The sequence below is a fragment of the Saimiri boliviensis genome, chromosome 7, assembly GCF_048565385.1.
Source record: "Saimiri boliviensis isolate mSaiBol1 chromosome 7, mSaiBol1.pri, whole genome shotgun sequence".
In the NCBI taxonomy this organism is placed as follows: domain Eukaryota; kingdom Metazoa; phylum Chordata; class Mammalia; order Primates; family Cebidae; genus Saimiri; species Saimiri boliviensis.
The window spans coordinates 52,587,014-52,599,610 of record NC_133455.1 but is presented as its reverse complement, the minus strand read 5'-3'; the positions used below and the strand labels follow the sequence as shown (position 1 = coordinate 52,599,610).

The window sequence follows — 12,597 nt, the reverse complement described above, 5'->3', positions numbered from 1 at the left end:
AATGACTTTTGCTAAAACTTCTATAACAGATTAAAGTAATACTGTATCATAAACAGAAATACCTTTATTTTTTCAGGAGAAATAAAGTTTCAAATATGGTTCACTGAGAAGTCTCAAGTACTTAGACAAGTTACTCAGAACCTAGATAATCAATGCTCTCAAATACATCAAAATAGTCAAAACAAGTATTATTTAAATTATATTTATCCAAATATGGCTGAGAGTGTATAGTGACAAATGACACTGATTCATTCTTAGTATGCGGGCAGAAAATACCTGGAAACTAATTGCACAATAAATTGATTAAAAAGCAAAAATATTAGAATTACTTGTTGAGAAACTTGATCTGAATTTCCGATACAAGGAAACATTTCTAAGTAGAGAAAGAAAACTGTATGGTAAAAAATAGTCCAAGCACTGAAAATGCTGTAGAAATAAATAATAGTATTGAATAAACTGTGATACATTCTATATAATGCAACATTAATACTGACTCAAAATACAGTTATTAAATTTACTCATTAAGACAAAATTGCTTGTAATACGGTAGATTAAAAATTTGCTATTTTTTGCAGATACTGAATGTAACTTATGAGTATACTAATATTCTAGAATAAATGTATTTCTGTATTTTTTAAACTTCAGAAAATTTCTTGAATCATAATAAACAAAATAAGCCTGCTCCTTAATACAGTTCTATCATAAATTCTCAAGTAAGATAATAGATTCCTTTAACTGAGAATAGTCCCCTAATTTATGTTTTAGGCAAATACATCTGATCTTTCCAATACTTATAATACTGCATAAATTATATTTGTCTTATATAATTCATTAAGGTTAATTAACTTGATACCTAGATCTAAAGATAACTAGCAGAAAATCTCCCAGATTTGATGTTCCTGGAAAAGAAATCGTAAGAGTTTTCATAGAAACCAGATGGTGAAATAGATTACCTTTTCTTTATTATCCAAAGAGGAGGAAAGTCTGGGACTTGAAGCTGAACGTGTAACACCTGCAGTATCTTTTTCTTTCTGACCCTCTTTTGATGCTGTGATTTCAGCAAGTGCACCATAACTGCCGGTCTTTCTAAGTCCTAACCTCCAAGTTGCAGGAGACTCATCTTTTCTCTCTTCTTCTTTGGGAGAAATTTTTGTAGCTGTAGTTGGAAACTGTGTTTATTTTATTTTTTAAAGAAAAGAAAAAATTTTCAAAACTGATCAGTCCTTAAATTGGAAACAATAAGTTTACAGATAATATATTTAAAATTATGGTTCGCAGTTTCATGATAAAACATTTTTACTAAATAGGTTAATGTCTTAGTAAAAAATGTAAAGATCTAAACATTTTAAAGAAATAGACCACCTTCCCAGGGGTTAGACTTAAGAAAACACACTACACACAAATTATGATGCAAATACAGAAAACAGAAATGAGCACACCATAAGGACTTAAAACCATGCATCTTTGGAACCAATGTTATGTTGTAACCTAATATAAATTCTTGCACATAGAAATGCCTCACCATAGATTTTTCACCCTTATTGGGCACAAGAACAATGCCAGTTTTGCGCAAGCCCTGCCTCCATGATGCAGGATCTACTGATTCCACCACAGGCATGATAGGAGCAATGAAATCATACTAAAGCCAATTAAAATAAGACAGGTAAAGAGATAAAGATTGAAAGCATGAAAACAGAAAAGGGAAGTTATAAGCAAAAAATATTTTCTTCATTTAAAAATAATTTTGTAATAAATTAAAGCCCAATAATAGGATAATGATCCAATCTTTAAAAGTCAGTGGAGCAAGTTCTAGCTTTAGCATGAGATAATCTGAAAAAAATCTAATAAACTTCTAAAGCAACTAAAGGCATATAGAGTAGATAATATAAAATGTGAGTGAACAAACTACTGCATTTTTTTTTAATCCATTAATATAATCTGGTTAAAAATTTTTATCTCCAACACAATCAACAAAACTAGTAACTGATATTTTCTAATTATAACAATATTTTTAAAATCACAGCCTTAAATTTACCAATTTCCCCACCAAACATTAAATATTTCAACTATAACAAAAACTAATTTTATGTACAAATATTTATGCTATTTTTAGGGCTTTCCAAAAACCCTAAAAATGCATAGTTCACTTCATCAACTTCACTTCTAGAATTTATATATTCAACCACAGTTAACTATAGATTGGTGAATATAGCAACTAAGTAGTTGCTACAAGGTATTAATAGGGTATTAATACTTGTTAAAAAAAATCCTTTCTTTCATATCTATTGCCAACGTTTACTATAATTAGCAGGTTAATAGAGCTTGTTAAGCTCCCACGGTGATGCTTGAGGGCCACTTCATGGACAAAACTGTTACAAGATACACTTCTGGTACTTCCAGTAATGAATTCCTATCAGTAGGGTCTAAGCATTCCTCAGTTCCTAAAATGTGCACCAAAGTGCTCCAGGGTATCACAACAAAATCACAGGGGCTCTGTAGAATATTTTAAAGTCTTAAGAGAAGACAGTGACACCTTACAGACACTGCACAAACTGCCATTTTGATCACATTTGCACCAAACTACTTCATGAGGAAAGAAGTATTTCTTTTCACCAGTGGCACTCTGAAAAAAACTTACCAAACATTATGGACTCCAATAATCAAGAAAATTTGGGAACTCTAATACTCTGTGCAATATGATAGGTATTGAGACAACTGCTTATTGATTTGTGAGATTACAGGGCTAGACTATAAATGTTAGGCTTTGTGGCTCACAGATAATATTAATATACAAATTAATGAGTGTGGCTGTACCCAATAAAACTTTAGGGACAATAAAAATTTTTTGATTTTTTTTCCTCCAACCCGTTAAAACCATTCCTTGCTATACAAAAACAGGTAGTGGGTCAGGTGCCAACACCCACATTAGATCTCCCACCTCCTCAAAAACAAACAAACAGCCTTGAAACAAATGTTTTCTCCTATGATAAAATGGCCAGAGATCAGATAACATCCACTGTTAACGGATGAAGCCAACGTTTAACAAGTATTTACTAGCGTGTGACCCTCAGCTAAGAACTTCACATGGGTTATCCTGTTTCAACTTTATAACCACCTAATGAAAAATGAAATACTACTGTTACTGAATTTTAGAGTTGAGAAAAATGAAGCAGTACTATCTATCAATTTTGAAATGGGCATTTGTTATACTGTAATGGCTGATACACTTCCACTCTGCCCAAAATGAATTTGGATTGAAGTACTGCTTTATATGTCTAAAGGCTCATTATAATTTTACCTGGTACATAAATAAACCTTCCTGAAGTACTTAACTATACCTCCTCCATGAAACTCTCTTCTTCGGCTTTTTTTTAACTAGACGCCATCTTGAGCTTCTTTTTCTTTGGACTGTGACCACTCCTTTTCTTGACTGACTCTAGATGTGTACTCCTTTTCTTGACTGGCTCTGTGTGTGTGTGTGTATACATACACATACAGGTGACGTGCCTGTATGTGTATACAACTTTCCTTGAGCTAGCCCTTCCAGAGTCCTAGGATCTCTCATACTCTCTCTCTGTGTGTGTGTGATCTCTCATACTCTCTCTTTCTGTGTGTGTGTGTGTGTTTGTGTGTATGTGTGTGTGTAAAGCACAACTTTCCTTGTGCTAGCCCTTCCAGAGTCTGCTCTCGGATCTCTCATATTCTTTCAACTTTCTTTTCCTGGGGGTTAGAAGGAGGGTCTTTACTTCCTCAGGCTAAATATTAACTGTAGTTAGCTTATTCGCAAATGTATTATTCTCCAGTCTAGTCTCCTAAATTTCCAGTCCTAATTTTTTATTTACCTGTAGAGTGGACAATCTAGAACTATAACTGAAAACTCAAAACTCGCTATGCCTAAAATAAAACATCTTTACTTCGAAGCCATCTCTTCTTCAGTTCCCTATTTCTGCTAATGGCACTAAGGTTATCTCTTCAATCTCCTATGTTTGAAACTTCACAATTATGTTAGACCTTCTCTGTCATTTTCCTCCATCCATAAATTATGGGTCAAGTCTCTAAATCTCCTCCTCTCCTACATAAGCCCACAGCCACTTCCTAGTTCATATTCTTATCATTGTGGGCGACTTCGAAGACTTTCTAATAATTCTTTCTCAATCAGCCTCTCATCTTCAAATATATCTGTATACTGCTGTCAGAATAATACTCTAGAAAGAATAATTCTCTCATGGCATTCTTCAAACATCTTCCATGACTCTCTACTACTTATCAAATAAATTATAAAAGTGTTATCCTAGAAGTGAAGACATCCCACGATGTGGCTCTACTTTTTCTGTTTACTTTGTATATATGCACACTATAATCAATCAAATGGAAGAATTCATTTTTCCTGCCAAATTATTCCATATTATCTATACTTGCTCATGTTGTTTTTCTTCTCTCCATTTCAACAAGTTATATAGACCCTTCTCTCAGTTGGAGTATTACGTACTATTTATCTAAAATGTCCTGATCCTATCACCTTAAGTCAAATATAATTTCTTTTCCTGCCGGGCGCGGTGGCTCACGCCTGTAATCCCAGCACTTTGGGAGGCCGAGGAGGGTGGATCACGAGGCCAGGAGATGGAGACCATCCTGGTCAACATGGTGAAACCCCGTCTCTACTAAAAATACAAAAAATTAGCTGGGCATGGTAGCACGTGCCTGTAATCCCAGCTACTCAGGAGACTGAGACAGGAGAATTGCCTGAACCCAGGAGGCGGAGGTTGCGGTGAGCCGAGATCGCGCCATTGCACTCCAGCCTGGGTAACAAGAGCGAAACTCCGTCTCAAAAAAAAAAAATTTCTTTTCCTTTTAAATCATGCTACATCTATACAGTTCTATTGGAATACTTTATATGCCCACAACACATAGCAGTCTTTTGTTAGATTATTAGCTACTGCACTGAATTCAATTAACAAGCACACTTTATTCCATAAAAATTCTGAATTTTTACCATCAAGTAAAGAAAACACTATTTATATTTTATCGGAATGTATACCCATACAGAATAATAGACAATCTGTTTTCGAGATCCCAACAATACCTATTTTGACTAGAGAGACTTATATAAACTTATTGTTAGTTAACAATTTTAACACAAAATCAAACTAATGGTTTTATAGATAACAACTCCACAAACCATCAGCTTGATATTGCTATAGAAACAGTTCTTGCCGGGTGCTGTGGCTCAAGCCTGTAATCCTAGCACTTTGGGAGGCTGAGGTGGGAGGATCACAAGGTCAAGAGATCGAGACCATCCTGGCCAACGTGGTGAAACCCCGTCTCTACTAAAAATACAAAAATTAGCTGGGTGTGGTGGCGTGCACCTGTAGTCCCAGCTACTCGGGAGGCTGAGGCATGAGAATTGCTTGAACCCGGGAGGTGGAGAGGTGGAGGTTGCAGTGAGCCAAGATTGTGCCACTGTACTCCAGCCTGGTGCCTGGCGACAGAGTGAGACTCTGTCTCAAAAAAAAAAAAAAAAAAGAAAAAAGAAACAGTCTTTAATTTCAGCTGAAGGATTAAAGAATTAGGGAAAGACCATTTAAAGTAAACACAGCTATCTTTCACCATAGTTACCCTGAGTTACTAAGAGAAAATAAGTGAAATTTAAAACTGTTTTGTGTGCTTCCTTTTTTGTGATTTTGCCATGAACAGATGTGCACACACACACAGTTTATGTATTGGAGGAGAAAGCTGGAGAACTTAAGATAACCTTGTCTAAATATCAGAAGTGGAGTCATGATTGAGATCCTAAAAATAGGTAGAACTCTTTAATTGCAACAGCTTTTAAGATGCAATTAGAAATTAACAATGTGTTTAAGGACATTTTTATGTTAGGTCACTAAAGTTTCAGATAAATTTGAAAAACTTAAAAAAAACACTAATATGCTAAATTAAAGTAGAGACAGGAGTGTAAGTATCGCTGAATATTACAGGTTTTAAAAGTCATACAATACTGAAAAGAAGGCTCCTTCCTCATTAAAAATATTTCAAGCCAGATACGGTGGCTCACACATGTAATCCTAGCACTTTGAGAGGCCGAGGCAGGTGGATCAACTCAGATCACGAGTTTGAGACCAACTTGGCCAACATGATGAAACCCTATCTCTACTAAAAATACAAAAATTAGCTGGGTGGTGGGTGAAAGTAATCCCAACTACTCGGGAGATGGAGGCAGGAGAATCACTTGAACCTAAGAAGTAGAAGTTGCAGTGAGCCGAGACGGCACCATTGCACTCCAGCTTGGGCAACAAGAGTAAAACTCTATCTCAAAACAAAACAAAACCAACAAATCTTTCAAATTTTTTACACATGATTGTTTTGAATAAAATTTAGTTACAAAACTTTAAGAATAAAGAAACAATATAATCTTCAATGTAAGCTATGGTGCTTGAAACTGAGAATAGTTTCTAAATATGCAAATTCAGAAGCAGATGTTATAGTATTAATTGCATAATCAAGAGTGATTTTGAATAAGAACTTTTACAGCAAAGAGATTAATCGCCTACTATACTAAAAGAGGTTATAAAGAATTTTTTTTTTCAGTTAGGGCATTAGGTATAAATTGCCATAAATGTCGGCTATACATGAGAAAAAGAAAGTTGAACACAAGAAGCTAACTGCAAGCATTTGACTATAGTAGGCAAGAGATTACTTAGCCAAATACCCAAAAGAGAGAGAGCCAATGCCAGGCATGGTGGCTTACGCCTATAATCCCACACTTTGGGATGCCAAGGTGGGCAGATCACAAGGTCAGGAGTTCAAGACCAGCCTGGCCAAGATGTTGAAATCCCATCTTCTACTAAAAATAGAAAAATTAGCCAGGCGTGGTGGCATGTGCCTATAATCCTAGGTACTCAGGAGGCTGAGGCAGGAGAATCATTTGAACCTGGGAGGCAGAGGTTGCAGTGAGCCAAGTTCGTGCCACTGCACTCCAGCCTGGATGACAGAGCAAGACTCCATCTCAAAAAAAAAAAAAAAAAAAAAAAAAAAAAAAAAAGACAGCCAGTTTCTTGCCTAGATATTCCAGGGAGATGGAATTTTGGGGAACTTTTGATAATTTTACAGTCTAAACAGATCAAAAGATGCAGGCACAAATTTAGTACTCACTGAAGAAGTATATGGGTTCTAGAAGTAAAATAAATTTTAAAGCAGTTTATAGTGATGCTAGTTATAGCATAACAGTCTTCAAAATTTTGCGGAAAACCCATTTTTAAAGAATTTCTTATTAAAGCATACATAATTATTATCATATGAACATGAGTTCTAACTGAATTCAAGAAGCCCTCAGTTTTGGAATACATAAGGTAAGATAACTCATTCATACAGTTTCTCAATATTCAAACTGTGTACCAATGAAACCCACACATTTCTACCACTAATAATTTATATTACTGCCTTCCTTGGGAAGAGTTTTAGAGAAGGATTATTACTAAGAGTAGGAACTTTTTTATTCTGTAGTTTATGATTTCAAAAAGATCTATATTTTGATCACTTAAAGCCAAATCTAAATGCTGGCAAGACTGACAACACAATAGAAATGCTATGAGGATTAAAAAAAAAAAAAATCAGTTCTTAAACCCATGCAAATAATGTCAGATGAACAACAAAATAAGAAGTCCAAAGGCAACTAAGCACAGTGTACAATTCAAGTGGACCCCTGATTTTAAAAAACAAACAGCTAGAAAGTCTTGAAGGACAACTGGGAAAATCCAGGTATGTATATTAGTTATTATAACATAAATAATAGTTAAATTTCCTAAGTGTGCTTATTTTGAGAATGAAGGATAATAGCCTTGTACTTAGGAGATACATACTGACATATTTAGGCATGAAGTGTTATGATGACTGCAATCAATTTTTAAAGGATTTGGTTTAAAAAAAAGTATGTGTAGACAGAGAGGGAAATGAGTACGCTCATCAAAGATAAAAAAGAACTGGTGAAGAGAAATCTTTTTTTAAAAAAAGAGACTAGTAGGTCAAACATAAACAAACAAAAACCCTTGATTGTCAATTTGGGTTAAAAGAAGGATAGGTTCCAGAGAAGCAGGAAAAGGTAAAGTCTTAAAAAGATCAACACACTAACTGGAAAACACTGCTTCACCCGAGAGAAGAGATGAGAGGGATGGAGAACAGACAGAGAACAGAAAAACAAAGAAGAGGAAGAAATGGAACTAACATTTTGAAAGCACACTTAGTTGAAAGCACACCCAGGCTGTCTCAACCAATTCTTACAATATTAACGGTATTTCGCTTTACTTGGTTTTGTTACACAAAAGGAAGATAGTAAGTAACTTGCTAAGGGTCATAACAACTAATAAGACAGAGTCAGGAGCTCATCTCTGGTTTATCTGACCTCAGAGATCACGTTCCTACTGGCATACCAAAGTTGCCTGCCTAGTGCTTTGTACTATGAGTTGAAAAAATTTAGATTCTAGTTCTCTCATTGACTCATGGTAGTATTTTTTGTAACTTACTTACCCATGTGTGAAATTATCAACATACACACCTCTACTTAACAGAGATAAAGGACAGAAAAACTGAACTTCTCAAAATAAAAGTTCAATAGGAAAAAAAAACTGAATACAATTTTTAATATTATTAAAATTTTTATCTTTCTGCCATTTATTATCAACTATATGTAATATTTGTTAATTACCAACTATAATATCAACAGTAGTATCAATTGCAAAAAGGATAAAAAAACATGATTCAGAAGACTCATTCAACTTAGAAATATGTATTTGTATTCCGAAATCTTACATATTTTTGGAACAGACTATAAAAATTCAGAATTACTTTAATGAGCTAGTCCAAGTGGTACATAAATAGAACACATGCATTTTCATCAAATACAATTTCAGCTTACCTTTTTAATAGGTGATGTAGGTGTTACTTGACCTGATGACACAGTAGGTGTTGTAACACCTACAGTAGCTGCTTGTGTACTAGAAGTGTTGACATTAGTGACAGAAGCCAGGGGTTTTGTCTTATCTGTTAAAGACAAACAAGAGTCAAGATTCCATAGAAATTTGGTCTCAGTAGTTGGGAAAAAATCATTTTATATACCATTTTTGTTGAAGGTTTTGTTAACAAAAAGTCTTTCCCCACTGCTATTCCTTTTCACAAGTGGGTTTTTCAGGGAGCTTCTAGAATTGTCTCAATATACATGCTGAAGTAAACAGTTCAGATAATATGAAAGACACACAACAAAGCTTCTGACAATTAAAAGTACAAATCTGACTTCTGTACTTTTAAAACGAAGAAAATAAAAAGAAATTTAATTAAGATTTAAATTTGAATGCATGAATGCAATGTAATTAAAAATTTAATACTACCTATGTAATTTTCTAACAGATAAATAGCTATTATTACTGATGTAAAACTGATGGTTCCTCTTTAATCAAGGAAATCTAAAAGTGCTTTTATTAATAATTACCTCACATTCCTGTCAAATAGTATGGTTAAATGTCCCAAAGAGTATGTCTTCACACTCCTAAAAAGTCTAAAGTTAAATGGGCACAATATCATCTTCTTGGGAAATAATCCACCTAACTGTGTAGAGAATCAATCAACAAATAACTGTCCCCATTCTTCAAGCAGTATGCTAGGTACTAGCTATGTATCAGACAATGAAGACAAAATACCTTCACTTACAGTCTAGTAGGAGATATAAATAATAAATAAGATAAACCCCATGTACCACCATCCATCTTATTTATTTACTTTGACAGGGTCTTGTTCTGTTGTTCAGGCTGGGGTGCAGTGGCATGATCTCAGCTCACTGCAGCCTGTTACCCAGCTTAAGTGATCCTCCTACTTCAGGCTCTTGAGTAGCTGGGACTACAGGTGTGTGCCACCAAGGCTAATAATTTTTTGTATTTTTTGTAGAGCTGGGGCTTCACCATGTTGCCCAGGCTGGTCTCGAACTCGTGAGCTTAAGCCATCCTCCAGACTTGGCCTCCCAAAGTGCTGAGAGTGCTAGCATGAACCACAACACCCAGCTCCACCTTCCAACTTATTTTGTAAACATTATTAAGATTGTTGTAGTCATTCTATTAATTTGATTTCAATAAAGAATGAAAAAGTCCTAGAGGAAAAAAAAATCTAAAAGCAAAATGTACTTCTTTTTCTCATTTTCTCAACTACCTTTCACATTTGTAAATTGTTTGAAAGGTAATTAAAACTTATGATTGCACTCATTTTTATCTGCTTTATGAAAAGAGAAAGAACACTGAAGAAAACTGCTTTGGCAAATAATTTGTTTTGCCAAATTCCAAAAAATAGTTATTTATTATTATTATTTTCTTTGAGACGGAGTTTTTTTGCTCTTGTTACCCAGGCTGGAGTGCAATGGCGCGATCTCGGCTCACCGCAACCTCCGCCTCCTGGGTTCAGGCAATTCTCCTGCCTCAGCCTCCTGAGTAGTTGGGGTTACAGTTACGCGCCGCCATGCCCAGCTAATTTTTTGTATTTTTAGTAGAGACGGGGTTTCACCATGTTGACCAGGATGGTCTTGATCTCTTGACCTCGTGATCCACCCTCCTCGGCCTCCCAAAGTGCTGGGATTACAGGCTTGAGCCACCGCGCCCGGCTCCACAAAATAGTTATTTTATGTCACATAGTTTCCCAAGGAATAACCTTACAAAACATATTAAGAAATGGTTTACAAATTGTCAAATTAAGCTGTAGCTCTACAGGGAAATGGCTACTTTCTCAAGCTTGCCAAATAAAGTATGATAAAGCCTAGCTAATATTAAAAGAGTGAGAGGAAAGGAACCACACAGCATTTACATGGATTAATTCTTAAGGCAGAGTCAAATTTTCCTGGCACAACTGACCACTAGCAACAGGAAGAACAAAATTATCATAGTACAATGCTTCAGAGGAACATTTAAAGTTAGCTCAGTGAGAAACTGAGTGGACAGTAATTAGTATGTTTCAATTCCAAACTGGAACAAATACAATGCAACTTGATGGTAATTAGTTATATTTAATAGAATACTAGTGTTTTAAGGAAACTACCCATGTCATACTATAATCAAAGAAATTCAACTAAAAGATATCAGAAGATTTGCTAGTTAGTGGTTAAACTGGCCTAAGGTCTCTTGTTCGTTTTAAATACTTGTTGGTGTCTAACACTGAACAGTGAATTATATACAAACAAGGGCCAATGAAGAAAAAATTTAGTTAGCAAAAACCTAGAAATCTTTGAAAGAGATGCCTGGACTTCTAGTTGTTGAATTCTACTACATAAGTAGTAAAAGACTTGAAATTTAAGTTAGGAGATCTGAGTGCAAGTCTAGGCTTTCTTGTGTACATAGTTCAGTTTGTAATGATATACTTGACTACAGACTGAGACCTAAGAAATGTCTCCCAGGGAGGAGATTAACTGCATAAAAACAACTTTAGGCTATAGGTTGAGCATGGTGGCTCATGCCTGTAATCCTGGCACTTTGAGAGGCCAAGGTGGGAGGATAGCTTGAGGACAGGAATTCAAAACTAGCCTCAGCAAAATAGTTAACCCTACAAAAAATAAAAATAAAACTAGGTAAGTAGGTGTATGTGGTGACATGTGCCTGTTGTCCCAGCTACTGGAGAAGCTGAGGAGGGAGGATCGCTTGAACCCAGGAGTTTGAGAATAAGGTAAATGTGCCTCAGAAGAGAAACAGATATATTTAATAGAATATTACACAATAGCTAAAAAATAAATTATGCAGATAAAGTTACAAAAATATATTTATGGACAAATATAAAAAACTTTTGAGTGAAAAAATCAAAATGTATAACAATTCTTACCATATTAAAAAAACACAAAACAATATTATAATTTTTTTTTTTTTTTTGAGATGGAGTCTCGCTCTGTTGCGAGGCTGGAGTGCAGTGGCACGATCTTGGGTTTATGCAACCTCTGCCTCCTAAGTTCAAGTGATTCTCCTGCCTTAGCCTTCCAAGTAACTGGTACTACAGGTGCATACCATCACACCTATCTAATTTTTGTATTTTTAGTAGAGACAGGTTTCACCAGGTTGGCCGGGATGGTCTCAATCTCTTGACCTCGTGATCCACCCACCTCAGTCTCCCAAAGTGCTGGGATTACAGGTGTAAGCCACAGTGCCTGGCCTGTAATTGTTAAATATTACTTATGAATGCATAGATGTAAGAGTATACAAATGAGCTAAAAGATTACAGAAAAAAAACTAATGATAGTGATTGCCTTTGGGAAGGAAGGAAAGGGAAGCAGATTAGGGTTGGTGGCTAAAAAAGACAATACTGTTTTATTTAAAAATTGAAGTAAATATGATTAAATGTCACAGCTGTTAAAGTCTTAAGTCTAGGTTGTTGGAATATGAATGTTTATTATATTATACTTTACTGTATCTTTAAAATTTCTCAAAACAAGGCAAATTCCCCCACAGCTTCACAGAAAAGAGTTTTTACTCCATTTCTACTTTATTATTCTTAGGAAAAATTTGGGATGCTGCTGTGACCAGATTCCTGGACATCTGGACCTCAGAAGCAACAGGAGGATTTTTGAATTGCTGAGAACACATTCAT

At 35.2% G+C, this 12,597-nt stretch overlaps 1 protein-coding gene across 5 annotated transcripts in view; it reads right to left on the bottom strand.

Moving 5' to 3' along the window:
- PPP1R12A (protein phosphatase 1 regulatory subunit 12A) overlaps positions 1 to 12,597 on the bottom strand; it is a 155,877-nt gene that overhangs the window by 39,974 nt on the left and 103,306 nt on the right. For all 5 annotated transcript variants that reach the window (XM_074402511.1, XM_003927829.3, XM_074402512.1 and 2 more), the window contains exons 9-10: positions 8,909 to 9,033; positions 954 to 1,169 (exon numbers count right to left, since the gene is read on the bottom strand). In XM_074402511.1, the coding sequence (XP_074258612.1) occupies positions 954 to 1,169; positions 8,909 to 9,033 (341 nt within the window). The remainder of the gene's footprint in view (positions 1 to 953; positions 1,170 to 8,908; positions 9,034 to 12,597) is intronic.